General features: G+C 44.8%; 1 protein-coding gene across 5 annotated transcripts in view; it reads left to right on the top strand.

Moving 5' to 3' along the window:
• The window catches only part of ADGRF5 (adhesion G protein-coupled receptor F5), a 101,192-nt gene extending 95,593 nt beyond the window's left edge, over positions 1-5,599 (top strand). For 4 of the 5 annotated variants that reach the window (XM_084889827.1, XM_084889824.1, XM_084889826.1 and 1 more), the window contains 4 exons: positions 1,003-1,044; positions 1,142-1,201; positions 1,828-1,912; positions 3,738-5,599. In XM_084889827.1, coding sequence (XP_084745953.1) covers positions 1,003-1,044; positions 1,142-1,201; positions 1,828-1,912; positions 3,738-3,817 — 267 coding nt within the window. In that variant the 3' untranslated portion in view covers positions 3,818-5,599. Of the gene's footprint in view, positions 1-1,002; positions 1,045-1,141; positions 1,202-1,827; positions 1,913-3,046; positions 3,114-3,737 lie in introns of all 5 variants that reach the window. The other variant, XM_084889825.1, reaches the window with a different exon arrangement.
• Positions 5,600-14,974: the final 9,375 nt, after the last annotated feature.

The raw sequence follows: 14,974 nt of genomic DNA, 5'->3' as shown, positions 1-14,974 counted from the left end.
CCTTCGCTACACTGGATTTTTCTATTTACCCAACATTATCTTGATGCTATCTATTATCTTCTAAAAGAAAAAAAATCCTCTATTAAACCAAGTACTCACTACAGTTAATTGCCATAAACATTAAATGAGATTGCTCTTTGAGAGATCAGGGACAGCATCTGACTTATCTATCATTATATCCCTGGTGCCTAAAAATGACCTTGGCCCAAAGTATGTGCTCAAATTAACCAGTTGACAATGAAATGAATGCTATGTACCACATAGAATGTTCTCTGGAAGCACTTGCTGAAGAACAAAAGAATTAATGTCTTATGGAAGGTGGACATTCTATTCTATTATACTAAAATGGAAAAAGATGCCCTCTTCCTCTCCTGCAGTGCATAACTCATTATAACACAAGCCGATGGGTTAGCAAAGCTTCAGCCAAGGTACAGATAACAAGCCTTTGAAGCACAAGGAAGGAAATACTTAATTCTGATCTCACATGTGGGTGGGTAGGAAACACAGGCCCCCATGAGCTGGTGAGGAGGTCGGAGGTCTGGAGGGGAAGTTGAGACAACACCCCCAGATGCTTATACCAAGACTATGCAAATTCTAATTTCTGCTACTGGGCCCAAGGCTTCAAATTATAAAGCTCATGTCTGCTGACATTTGTAATATGCCTTGTCTAGAAGGAACTGATTATTTCACTCCATGGCCCAGGCCCTCGTCGTGAGGGCTACTGTAGCATAAGAGATATGTCTAATAGCGTAACCAGCAGGACCTCCACTTCACAATGGAGGGGAAGTAAGGAAATAGAAAATACCCTGATAACATAAAAGCATTTAAAGTCCCTGGTTTGGACCTACTGCATCTCTCTTAATGTCATCTACTGGGCTCACTCCATAAACCCAGGTGTGGGAAGAGGTAGTACAAATTCAATTTCAGGTTAGCAATACTTTCTATTTTGCGGGACAATAAAATATAATTGAAATGCACTTCTTCCCAATTTTTTTTTTCCAGGGATTATTCATTTTGCTCTTTGGGTGCCTCTGGGACCAGAAGGTAAGAACATGACAATTTCATGCTCCTGGAAAAGTCTAAGGTGCTCGTGGCAAGTAGAATTTATGGTGGCTTTTTATTGTTGTTGTGAAAAATGCAGGTACAGGAAGCTTTGCTGAAAAAGTTTTCTCTGTCAAGATGGTCTTCACAGCACTCAAAGGTAACTCTTTCCTTTGTAGAGACTTTTGAAAAACCCTCTCCACAACTCATTTTAGCATAGATGATCCCAATGTTTTTGGTTCTCTCCTCATTCAACCTATTACACACTCTATGGAACCATCATTAAGAAACTGTCCTCACATCTTTAAATGGGGACAAATAGCACAGATAATGTCAACTGGAGGTTAAAATCAAATTTTTTATTTTCAATGAGAAATAAGCAGGGAGAGTCTGATGAGAGTCAGGGCAGTGAAAAACACAATTTGAGAAATAATAATAAATAGAATTTTCTGTAATTCGTTTTGGAAAATAACAATTGCACTTAAATATATTTCTCTGTTTCCACCTGTCAGAAGATACTAAACTCTATAACAATAAAATTTTTTGAAAGTTATTTTCCTAATACCGGTGATGATATTCCAGTGTCTCATGGTGCTCCTGCTTGACTGGTTTTAAGGAGAAATGCATGCTTATCCGCTTATCCCTGCTCTCACCTTGAAGTGGAATGAGAGATATTCAGACAGTGACCACTAGAGGGCAGCAAGTGAATCCTACTAGAGATACAGGAGGGCCTTGGTCTAACATATTTGCATGTAATTGTCTTTTTTTTTCTTTCCTCATTTCTAGTCAACATCCCTAGGTTCCTCAACACCTGTGTTTTCTATGAGTTCTCCAATATCAAGAAGATTTAACAATTTGTTTGGTAAAACAGGTACGTAGTGACCCCTAGATGCTCCCTGGGTTGATCCAAACAAATTGCTCTGATGGGGAGACTCAAACCCTTGCTTTCCCAGTCCCTACTCATGGCATTTACTATACAATGGCCTCATTGTGGGTAGAGGTTAAACACAGGAACTTGTTTAGATTTTCCCAAACCACCTGGAGACTGGTGCAGAGGGTAACTTCCTTCAGTGGAAAAACTAATAACTTATGAGGAGTAAGATTGGGAGAATGTAGAAAAGTCTGCAGACAATTGTCTGTCAAAAGGGTATCAACCCTAACAATGGGGACTGTAAACTGCCCACCTTGTCAAACACAGACCACTCTTCTATTCCTGTGAAATGCAACTAGGTGGATCATATTTCTAGGCTGTGGTCCAGCAGAGAATATGTTCAGAAAAGCATATTATAAAAGCCCATGCACTGGGTTCCTTTTCCCTTTTTTTTTTTTCTTTTTCTTTTGGAAAGTGCATGTTTTACACATTGACATTTATGAAAGTATGCATACATGTAAGAGGGATACCCAAGTCAGCTATGCTATCAGAAACATGCACAGGTAAGTGTCCGCCTTGGAGGCTCACAATAAACAATATTCACGGCTTTGGGCAATGAGCCTCAGCTGTTTGGCAAGTTGAAACTCTGTGCCATGCCACGATGGTCTCCATGAACATTAGCAGCACAATTCCTTCCAGCTTCCTGTAACCAACGAGGTCTCACAAATGTGGTGTTTCAGATTTCAGTTTGAGGCGTTACACGAAACAGGAGGGCGTTCCCTTTTGATTTTGAAGGTTAACGAACTGGACCTGCTGAGAAGGGACGAGGCCCTCAGGGGGTGTTAGCACTGTTGCACTTGACCATCACTGTCGCCAGAATGTGTTTGCCCTTTGCTTTAAAGTGAAACTAGTGAAAAGTCTATGCAATGATTCCACGTAACATGGAAGGCCAAGAAAAGCTGTCGGTTGTTTCTGAATCACACAGACCAAACTTGGACTTGGAGCTGTTCCCGAGGTCCCGGGGCCTTGGACTCCCTGTCATTGCCACTTGGTAGCCTCTTGGGACAGAAATGCAGCTCCCGATGACCTCATGGAGGGGTTCATAATCACTGTGACTTTGGTTTATGTTGCCAGCAGCCCCACAGGGGCCCCCAAGCAGTGATGGAAACCTTGTTAGCAGTGGCAGTTCACCAAACTGATGGTAGGGTGGCCACTGTGTCCCTTCCCTTGCTCGACACTTGTCCCCTTCTCTCCCCATGCTTAGTACCAGCTTCCTGCTGACACAGCCTGTGTGGTGGCTCCGGGTGCCCTCCCTGCTGCACTCGCTCTCCGCACTTCCGGTAGCATCCCCTGACGTCTCCTCTTTCCTGGTCTTGCTTCTTCTTCCCCTGCAGTTTTCTCTTTTCTTCCCATCTCTCACTTTCCCCCAACCCTTTCAACTCAGCTTCCAGGGCCTTCCCAAGAGCTTCCCAAGTCACCCCAATCCAAGGGGACCAGGAGGTTCCCTCCCAGGATGTCCCATGCATGTGGTGGCATGTGGAGGGCTGCCCATGTGGAGACGGCTCTGTCCTCTGTAGAAATCTGGCTGCTGGTGTGATGGGAAGTAGTTAGTGCTTGTCTTGTCGGCTGCCACGCACGCTTGAGAATGACAGTTTTGTCTGTTCTCGGGCACTGAGGAGGGCGGCATGGGTTTGATTCTGGCACGGCGAGCTTACCTGGCTCTTGGACTAGAGCTCCCCCTCGGGCCTTTAGAAAAGGCCCTCTTCTCCCGCCACGTGACCACCCAGGCCGGTCTTTTGGGCTAAGCTGCTGTTCTTTGTTTCAGGAACCTACAATGTTTCCACCCCGGAAACAACCAGCTCATCCTTGGAAAACACGTCCAGTGCTTATTCGTTGCTCAACTAAGAACAGGAGAATCCAACCCATGTGACTCTCGGGGAACAGTGGCTGCACTCCGAAAAAGAGTTCCTTTCCAAGCCCTGAATAATGCATCCCTCGCAGGCTTCTGGGAGCTGATGCCCAAGAGACTTTTCCAGTAGGGAAGAGCCTTTCTTTTGTAAAGACGGACGAAAAGTAATTGTTCCATTTATTTTTGCTGCCCCACCCCCACCCACCCTTTGTGTGATACCAAATGTGTATAGTATTTAAGTGAAACTCAATTTTCCCAAAGCCCAGCTATCTGTCTATATTGTAAAATAGAATTTCAAAGAGACATTCTCACTTTTCACATGTTGGTCACAAAGATAAGCTTTCATTAAAATAATAAGTAGAAATGCTAGTACCTAGGAAATACTTCAGTGAATTCAAGGAAGGAAGGAAGGAAGGAAGGAAGGAAGGAAGGAAGGAAGGAAGGAAGGAAGGAAGGAAGGAAGGAAGGAAGGAAGGAAGGAAGGGAGGGAAGAAGAAAGGGAGGAATAAAAGAAGGGAGGGAGGGAAGGAGGGAGGGAGGGAAGGAGGAAGGGAGGGAGGGAGGAAGGGAGGGAGGGAGGAAGAAAAGGAGGATAAAAACAACATTAAGAGCCACATTTTAATATTTCCATGTTCATGATCTAAAACAATTACTAGACAATGCAACATTGAGAATTAAAAAGTGGCTCAAAAATGCAAACTGAAGAAAGCCATGGGGAAAGTTTAATTCCTCTCTGGTATTTTCTTAGCAAAGTGGGGGGGGGGGGGCGAGGAGAGAATTAGGGGCAAAAAATAGAGAGAAAATTACATCATCAGGATGCTTTCAAGTGGATAATAATATTGACCAGAAATTGTATGGAAGGAGATATGATCCTACACATCTATTTTTTTTTTTTTTTTTTTTTGCATTTAAGGTTTGAGCTAAGTGGAATGAATATGCAAATAAAGTGTAATAACCATCCTTTATCTGATCCAAGCAAGTCCAACTGCTGATTACATTTTTATAGTTTATAGTTTTTTAATAGCTTATCAGAAAAGTCTTATGTTTTGGTTTTGTTCCACATCTTGAAAGCAAAAATAAAAAAGCGTATTTTTTATGCATTAATTGCCAAATGTGATATATTGCACTGAAAACAGATCCCAACTGTCCTATATTATATGTATAACAGCTTCCAGGTACTTCTCTGTGCATTATAGACTAGATCTTAATAATCTACAGCACTGTTTATTACTGTTATTGTTACTGTGGATCTATTGGGCTTTGGTGTATTGTGTAGCTCTCTTTGTATTAACGCTCTCGGTCTTTAAGTCTCCAGACCAATATACATGTAGAGTTTTGTACAGTGTAACCTGTGTTCATTCCAACCACTTGGAAACCTTCCGGAAAGTTCTACAGCTGGCTAGTCCAAGCTCTCATTGACACTTCCTCTTGATGAACAGATGGTGGAGGTTTTCCAAAGAATTTGTTTATTTGTGATTTGTGTGTGTGTGTGTGTGTGCCTTTCTTACAAATACAAATATTTATTAAATTTGCATCCATATTAAAGCCAACCATGTGCTGCAGCTACAGCAACCATGTATTCCAACCAAAGTCATAATGAGTCAATAAAACGTGGGACTCCCTGAGAAATGGGACCCAGGGGCTCCTCATTCGGACCAAGGACCTGCCCAACAGGAAGATAGGACAAAAGGGGCTGAGATACAACAACCATTAGTTTATCAAGGTTCAAAAGAGTTTTCTTTTAATATTTTAACTCATTAAAAATATCTTCCTTTTAATTCTAAAGTTTACCCTGGCTTTCTTTTCTTCATGGGGAGTGGGGGCAGGTGGAATAGATAAAAATATTAACATTGTTCAAAGTAAATGAAGATATTTCTACATATTCACAAATGGCCTAGACATCGAGCCCCACGTTTGTTGAATGTTGTCACCTCATTATTGCAATGGAATAATTCATTATTTAAAGCTCTTAAGGGAAATGACCATCAATCAGGCTACACCATTCTCCAGAGCACGATCAACTGTGGGCAGGGCTCAGCCCTGACAAGTTGGAGGACCCGCTGAAGTAGAATGAGACATTAGGGAAAGACTGGCTTTGGCTGATCGGGTGCCTGGGGTTTTATCAGGGAGAACAGAGGCAGGGGTACACACTGTATTAGCAAGACCATCTTGACATGACCAGCCAAGGAAAGCAGAGAGCTGGTGAGGAGGCTGTGGTTCACATGTTCAAAAACACAACGGGGCCAGAAACACTGAGTTCCAGCCACTTCTGCAGGGCTCCTTTGGGAATCATTGAGTTTGATGTTGTGAAAGGAACCTCTGTAATGGCAGGAAGCTTTGGCAGCGTTCCATAGAATGTGCATCTGGCCATCTGCCCACATTCGTTAACTGAGGCACGTTCCCTTACCACACACACACACACACACACACACACACACACTCCCAAGGCATGCATGTGCCTCCCACCTCATGAGCGACAGCACTGGATGCAAATTCCAGAAAAGCCATGTAAACAAAAAGTTGGAGAAATAAATTTTGGTTTTCTCTCCCACCTGCAAGATACATAGTTCAAGCCCTGCTCTTGGCCAAGAGTATCCTAAACTGACCAGTAGAATTCAAAGCTATAAAGGAACGCACCCATGAATCTGTAACTGTATGAAAGTGAGCAATTAATATAAACTACAGAAATATTCTTTGGGAAGATTGTAAGTCCAGTGTGACACATCGTATCTCTTTTTATCTTTTCTATGAAATGTATTGGGGTGACACTGGTTAACAAAATTATGCAGGTTTCAGGTGCACAATTCCACAACACATCATCTGTACACTGTATTTATTGTGTGTTCACCACTCCAAGTCAAGTCTTCGTCCATCACTATGTATCTTCCCATACCCTCCTTCACCTCCCCCATCCCCATCACGTCACCTCTTGAATGAGTCACATGTTCACCATCCTTTTCCCTGTTTCTTATTGTTTGTGTGGACAAAGAAAGGAATGAAGCATTCATGGATTGTTTAGGAGTTGGTTGCTCTGGCCAGAAATGAAGTAACACAGTGGGAAATCACAACCTTTGTGGTTTGTGTAAAGAACTTCAGAGGGGCTTGTGTTGGAAGGTTAAAGAAAAGGCTGTGAAGAGAAGAGAAAGATGATAGCAACCAGTACGTGCAGATGCAGGGGCGGAGTTACTCTGAGGGAAGTAGAACAGGAAGTCACAACCATTTGAGAAGAGGAAATCGGGGTGGTCGTGGAAATGCCATGTGGGTGGAATGCATTTCATGTGAGGCATGTGATGGTAATGTCACACGGCTTCAGCATCCCGAAGGGACAGTCAATGACTCAGGCCAACAGGAACCGGATTCCCCGAGTGTGCAAAATAGAGGAGGGGCTTACGTTCTCTCTTATGTATTTTCTTTTAAGTCAATGAAAATATTGTCTCATCATTTCAAAGATGTTAGCTTTGAAATGAGGTGCTATAGGTTTCTAAAATTGGAATTTAGGATTTAAAATCCTGTCTTAGTATGCCAGCACACAATTCTGTTTTCCTTTCATGCTTATCACAATAAAATATTTTACAAGAGCTGGTAAAATACATAAGTTGTCTGCTCTTTCTTTTTTAATATATTTTATTGATATTGTACAGAGAGGAAGTGAGAGAGATAGTTAGAAACATCGATGAGAGAGAGTCATCGATCAGCTGCCTCTTGCACATCCCCCACTGGGGATATGCCTGCAACCAAGGTACAGTGGTGCCTCGCATAAAGAACGCCTCGCACAGCGAACGCTGCACACAACGAACTTCATTTCATGATTCATACAACGAACTTCGTTTCACACAACGAAGTCGCCCGAGCTTCCACGACCGCTTTGCCCGAGCTTCCACGACTGCTTCGCCCGAGCTTCCACGATCGCTGCCGATGTATTGCATCCTTCCGCGCAGGCACTGCAGGCAGTCGTTAGTCACTGCGCTTAACTTAAGCACGTATCGTGGCAATCATTCTTCATTACGAATTAAATCACGCACGTATCACGGCAGTCGTCCTTTTAAGTTAAACTCAATATTTTTTTTATATCATGGCTTCTAAAAAAAGCAGGAAGGTGATTTCTGTTGAAATGAAACAGGAAATAATTAGAAGGAGTGAATGTGGGGTAAAACAGTGTGACCTCGTCAAAGAGTTTGGCCTCAGCAAGACCACCATTTTCACCATTTTGACAAATAAGGATGCAATCAAATCAGCCAAAGTAGCCAAAGGAGTATCAAAACTATTTCATGAAAAACATAGGTCTTCAATCCACGAGGAAATGGAGAGGCTATTATAATAATAACAAAAAATTTATCTTTTTTTATGTCATCTTAGCATATTTTATGCTACAGAACGAATTATTTTTTTTTAACATGTATTGTTATGGGAAAACGCGTTTCAGATAACGAACTTTTCGCATAACAAACTTGCTCCTGGAACGAATTAAGTTCGTTGTGTGAGGCACCACTGTACATGCCCTTGACCAGAATCGAACCCGGGACCCTTCAGTCCCTAAGCCGACGCTCTATCCATTGAGCCAAACCGGTTTCAGCAGTTATCTGCTCTTTTGCAATCTGTTTACTGTTGCTGTTTCAGGCGTTGTCTGCCATGTCAGCCACAATTTAATTCCATTATCCGCACAATGAATGATTCCTTCCATTTCCCAGGCAGGGGAGGAAGAGGAGGATGCGGTGCCTGAAGCTCAACCACTGAGCTCAGCTGACAGACAGCACTGATGCTTCTCCTCGCACCATCCACACCTCCACTCAACATGTGGAGCCCAGAAGCTTACAGAGAGTTTAAACAGGGGTCCTTGAAGTACAGCTTTTTTAGGACCTAACTTTGTGGGAAACAAACAAACAAATGTTTGTGGTAACTTTTGTGTGTGGTCTGGCTGGAGCCCTCATGGACAGCTGAAACAGAACCCTGCGAGTTGTTGGCCATAGATATTTCCCTGTATCTCCCGTATTCATTGTTTTCTATTGCTGTGTAGCATATTACCACAAACTCACAGGCTTACAATACTCATTTGTCATTGCAGTGTCTGTGGGTCAGAAGCCTGGGCATGGCATAACTGGGTCTTCTGCTCAGGGTCTTACCTGGGGGTCTTACTCCAAGCTCACTGTTTTTGGGCAGAATTCCATTCCTTGGGGTTGTAGGACTGAGGCCCTCAGCATGCCCTCAGCATGCCCTCAGCACGCCCTCAGCTCCTACAGGTGTCCTGCTGTCTCCTGCCAGGGGCCCCTCTCCACAGTGAGACAGTTTGCTTCTTTAAAGCCAGTAGGAGAGTTTCTGATTTAACTCTCTCTGATCTCTAGGTTCTTTAAAAGGGTCACCTGATTAGGTCAGGATCATCTCCCTTGTGATTAATTCTAGTCAGGTGATTAGGGACCTTTTAATTATCATCTGCAAAATCCCTTCATCTTTGCTATGTAATATAATTTACCCTGGGGAATGATATCATATACATAGGTCCTGCCCACAGTCAAGGGGAGAAGGTTACACAGAATATTTCATCAGATTGTTTAAACAAACAAACAAAGCGAAGGATCTACGCTGCTCTGCAGAATCTGTGAGAGGCGTTGGCTGTGACCTGTGAACATGCATTTATCCAGGAAGGTCATCATAGCCACAAGGATCACTCCTGCAGCATCCGTAAGGAAGCTCTCGTGCTGCAAACATTCCGTTTGCTGAATATGCAAATGTGAAGGATGTCACCTTTCCCAAAGAGGTGGCTTGGAACGGCTCAATTTAACCAGATGAGAAGGGGCACACCCACTCAGGAGCTGACAGCCTTCCTCAGAAGGCTGTGTGTCTGGTGGCCAGGTAGAGCGAGCCCAGGAGCTAATGTGCCCTTGACAGTGAGGCTGGCAGATCAGAGACCGACCCACACAGGTGCCAGCCAGACTCTGAGCTTTCATACACCTGACCTCCCAGTCCTTAGAAATGAAGTCCAAATGCCCCTCTCCCACTGGGCACTTCTCACCTTCAGACCTCCCCAGGAAATGCTGCCACCTGCAGCCCGCATTGCATGCCCACAACTGACCATGGACCTCTTGTGGGGTTAAACCTTGGCCATCACATATTTGCATGGGTCAGGGCACCTTGTCTGGAGTTCCCTGCTCATTTGAACATATTTTTTTTTTCTTTGTAAGATAATGTTACATCATTTACAAGGAAGATGTGCATTTTTTGTGTTTGGAAGACTTCCCCTCTCCCCCTAACTTTATGACTTTACTAATATAGACAGGGAGAGAAGCATGCTTCCTATAAACACTTTATAGGAGAGTGAATGCAGCTTGCTTTGAACTACTCCGGAAGGCCTTGAGAGCTGCACTGCCTAACGGAACTAGAATGTGAGTCACATGCATTTTCATTTTCAGTAGCCACATTTTTAAAAGTAGGTAAAATCAATTTCAATGATGCATTTTATTTAACCCAATATTTCCAAGTCATTATTCCAAGATGCAATTAATACACTGATTCATGAGAGAATTTACATTCTTTTGGTACTAAATCCAGAGTGTGCTTTACACTTACAGCACACCTCAGCCTTGTTTCCATTGCTTCATAGCCACACGTTCCAGAAGCTACTGCACGGGGCAACCAGCTTCAGAGTACAAACCAGGAACAAAGGCTTTCTGCTATTCACAACCACTGCCTGCCGCACACCGCCAGCAGGGTGGGGAAATACAGTGAGAACAGGCCTGCACCACATCACCGGGGCTGGGCTATGTATGTGCAGGCTCTGTGGATAGAACCCCGGCCCCTCCGAGCCTGCCTGAGAGCCACACTGACAGAAATGTCCCTTGGGGATTGCTGACACGCACAGGGCTTTGGCCCCAGAAAAAATCACAGTTTCACATCTTCCCCAGGAAGGAGGAACCGCCTGGGGATCCCCACAGGCCTTCTGTCCTGGAGGACAAGCTGACTGTGTCATTCCTGTGCCAAGGCACAAAGAGCAGGGCTCCTGCACCAGGCAGATGGCTTGACTCGCTCCTGGGACCCTTCCCTAAACTCCTGTGGCCCTTGGTTTGCTCGTCTGAAAAATAAGGAGCATTCTCATCACCCCTCAAGGCCGTTGTCAGGCTCAAAAAGCAGAGTTTGTTCAAAGATGTTTTGTAAACGATCAAGTGTTGTGAAAATAACAGATTATTTCCCATCTCTGTGAAAGCAGACAGAGGCTGACCCCAGGGGAGCCATGGGGCAGGAACAGTAACCCCCCTGTCTGTAATGAGATTCCAGGGCAGTTTAAGGCCAGTGCCTCGGGGCCTTCAGAAAGGCACTGGATCCAAAGGGCACTGGATCTGGCACTCAGGAGGGGTGCTGGAGAAATTGCTGACTTTGAAGATTTCCTTCAAGCTAATTCCGTATGTGATGAGCTGACTTTTCTTACAAGGCCCCAAAGCACACATGTAAATAGGCAGAGTTTTAATAATGCTCCCCAAAGACTTGCCTTCACACTGACCTTTTCTGCTTCCCTCTTCCTTGCCTCAGAATGCTGAGTCACCATCATGACTCAGCTTCTAGCTACCCCACCCAAAGGGCACATATCAGATTCCTGTTGCCCAACAGTATAGTCTGAGGCCCAGGCCTGTCCCCACCCCAGGTGCCTTCAGCACCCCTCTAATGGGTGGGGCGTGGGGGTGGGGCTGTAACTGCATCAGTGCCCTTCAAGCTCAGGCCTGGAGACCAGATGGCCCCAGAGGATAAAAGTGTGGGGAAGCAGGAAAGCCTCACTGTTGTGGTGAGTGAGTTCCCAGGGGATGTCTGCACTGAGTGATGCCTCTCCAGCACCAAATGGGTCCACATGCAGACTTCCAGGTGCCCCTTTTTTCCAGTGTACCAGCAGCGGCGTCATTCAAACCCCTCTCCGCCCTCAGAGACTCTGATCAAATTATCCCTCATCCCTGCAGATGCCAGGAGACTGGAATTGGCCCCCTGGACTGGGCTAGTGATCTTGTCACCCTCTCTCTGCCCCCACTGGTGGTACTGAAGGCATGGTGCAGCCTGCAGCACCCAAGACTTCCTATCCCCCAATCTCAGAGGCTAGGGTTCCCCCCACCCCAATCTTTCCTCTTCCATGCATGGACAGCTATCCAAGTTTATCCTCAAGCACATTCTAGAGAGCAAACAATTCCCATATGCCTCCTACTCTTAGTGAATATAGTGCAGACAGAGAAAGAAGCAAAGATGGGCTCCATGCTGGAGCCCACCCTATGCCAGAGCCCTGGTATTTATCTCCAAACCCCCTTTCCTATGTGGGCTGAACATGGCTTCCTAGAATAGAGATATAGTCCTCGTGGGTACTTTAAAACTGATTTTCTAGATTCTTTCATGTCCCTTTTACCCATAAACTTTGAGATGAAGAGTTCAAAGGTCACGAGTATTCCCACTGCACAATGGCCGTGGCTAGGGGATACGTGAGCCCTTTCGCACCCCAGCATTCTTATTCTTTAATACAGAGCCAAATCCCAAACGAAGTATGCTGGTGACTATTCAAATCTAAACAGACAAACCCAGGGGCCCAGAAAAGCAACAGGAACTGATTGGGGAGGTCATGGGAAGACTGCAATTGCAGCCCATGTCCTACGGTCAACAGCACAATCCCAGAATGACTTGGGGCCTTTTTTTGTAACCAGTGTTGATTGGTACCATCCTCTGTCCTCCACCCTGCCAAACAGTCCCCACTCCCGGTAGTGGTGGAAAGATGTGTTTGGTTTTGATTAACCGAGGAAAATTGTACATTCATTTACTGCTCTTCTGGAACTGGGAGCGTTTCCCACGCCCAGAGGAGCTCTCTCACAGCTGTCCTAGTCAGAGTGGCCCTAACCAGCTGGGCGAACGAGTGACAGCTGGCCTCCAGCCCTGAGTCTCAACATCCACAGGCTTTTCCTGAGACTTGATCGCCACCTGCTGGTCATTAGGAGAGGCACCTCCTCTGGGTCCTAGAACCTCAAAGGCATACAACTTCAGGCCTGTGGGCCACATGCCCAATGAGAAATGTGCAGAGAAGTAATTTGGGGCCTGTGAACAGAGTGAAGGTGGAATCAAGGCCTGTGAGATCATGGAAACAAGGAATGAAAGAATCTCTTTTGCTCCCGACTCTTATCCCTTTTACATTATGGTCCTTGGAAAAGGAAAGGAAGTCATAAAAGGGAGGCTAAAGGTATGGGGTGGGCAAGCACGCCAGTCACACAGTTTTGGTGAACAAGATGGCTCTCTAGCCACATGTTCATTTCTGAAATATACCAGCCAGGATACCTCCTCCTTCTGCCTCTTTCCTCCCTCTCTGACTGAGTCTTTTTTATGGAACCAAAGGCACTGCTTAAAACAGCAGCAGAAATCACCTGATCCCTTTTACAGGTGGTTTGAGGGAGCAAAATGGGTGCCTTCCATGTTTCATGGGACTTCTACTCCTTTTCCACCAGTGCAACTTCAAAAGGTGGAAGTACGATGGTCTGGTTCCTTTTCTAATTCACTCATAGAAAACTACGGCTGGGCTGGGTTTTCTTTTGCAATCCATGTTGAATCTGCAGCTGTCCCGGGGCTATCTGACACACCAGCCCCCAGCTGAGGCCAGCTGGTAAGTCTGGCCTTGGAACACGCATGCCTGCCAAAGTGTGATCCAAGAACCCAGGAGAAGCAAACAGTATCAACTGCTGAGAAGGCTGCCCTTAGGGAAGAGGGACAAGCTGACCTGATCTGGGGTAATGAGAAAGCAACTTCTGACTGGGAGAATATCATGTGCCTCTGGGTATTTGCTCCTAACCTCTCAAAATCTCTCTCACACCGTTTCCCTTATGTTGGACATTCCTCTAACAGAGGACAAAATCTCAAGTTGAAATGGAGCTAAACATACAGGAACTTCTGGGAGAGGTGCATGGCAAATGAAATGCAATTTATCCGCCGATGATACCTATTTAACTACGTTCACTACCATCTATAGTATTCTTACCATGTGTTTGATGTTGTCCTCAGCTCTTCATGTATGTAATCTCATTTAAGCCTTACAGCAACCCTGGGTTGAGTAAATTTGCTTTTTCTCTTTATTTAAAGGTGAACAAATTAAGCACAGAGAGATGAATAACTTGCCAAGGTCACACAGTTCAAGAGTGTTAGAGCCACATGTTGAATGCAAGGTGACCTAGAATGTGCATGTCACCACTATACTCTACTGCTTCTCCATGCAACTTGATGCACATAGAGCCCAGGGTTCCGAGGACACAAAATCAACGAAGGAAAACAATGGTGATGGGAAGGGTGGAGAAATTATGGCTCCTCCAACCTTCATTTCTCATTAAAATTTCTCTTAGGGGATAGCCCCGAACATGACGACCAGTGTTCTGGGTAAACTGTGGCATCAGCTCACTTCCTCTTGTCATTTCTGATGGAGCATGAAAGGTCTACTGCTGTGTTGCCTTATTGAAAGCAGATCTCACATCAACCATCCAGTTCAGTCCCCAAATGGAGCAGCTTGACGTCCATGCTATTTTCATCTTTAGTCTTCATCCAAGTGAGCTTCCATGAGGCCCCAGTGGCTGGTGGTGTTATGTTTGTTCTTGCCAGAGATCTACCGAGCATTCTCAGACTGTTGAATGTCATTTAGCCACAAATGAGGAAAATATGACTTCTCAGAAAGGCAGTGTTTCAAAGGCTGTGTTTAAACACAAGTGAAGAATTGAGACATTTGTCCTAACAAACTTGGCTGCGTCGTGATTTTCCTTGTAATGCAGACTGAAGCAGTAGCTGATTGGCTATTTGAATTGTCTGGAGTTCCTGCTTCACCTTGTGGGCACCTGGGCATGACTTTAGTACTGATTGACAGCCAGTTAGTGAGTATACTGTACAGAGCATGGGATCTGGAGCCAACGCCTTGTGCTTTCCAATTGTCACTCACCACTTCTTGTTTTGTGACCTTGGATATAGTAACTCTCTTGAGACTCAATTTCCATAATGTAAAAGGGGGTGAAAATGATACAGGTTGCTATGAAGAGTTGTCTTTATAAAAAGCCCCAGTAATTATTGAATGAAGTTATTCTTTCTTATGTTCTATCACAGATCCCAGGTTTAAACACAGTCACTTACTGGCCAAACCAGTTTGGCTCAGTGGATAGAGTGTTGGCATGCAG

Source organism: Pipistrellus hanaki (assembly GCF_964339955.1).
Source record: "Pipistrellus hanaki genome assembly, chromosome: 7".
Classification (NCBI taxonomy): Eukaryota; Metazoa; Chordata; class Mammalia; order Chiroptera; family Vespertilionidae; genus Pipistrellus; species Pipistrellus hanaki.
The sequence above is the reverse complement of the archived record's forward strand: the minus strand, read 5'-3'. Positions and strand labels throughout refer to the sequence as shown.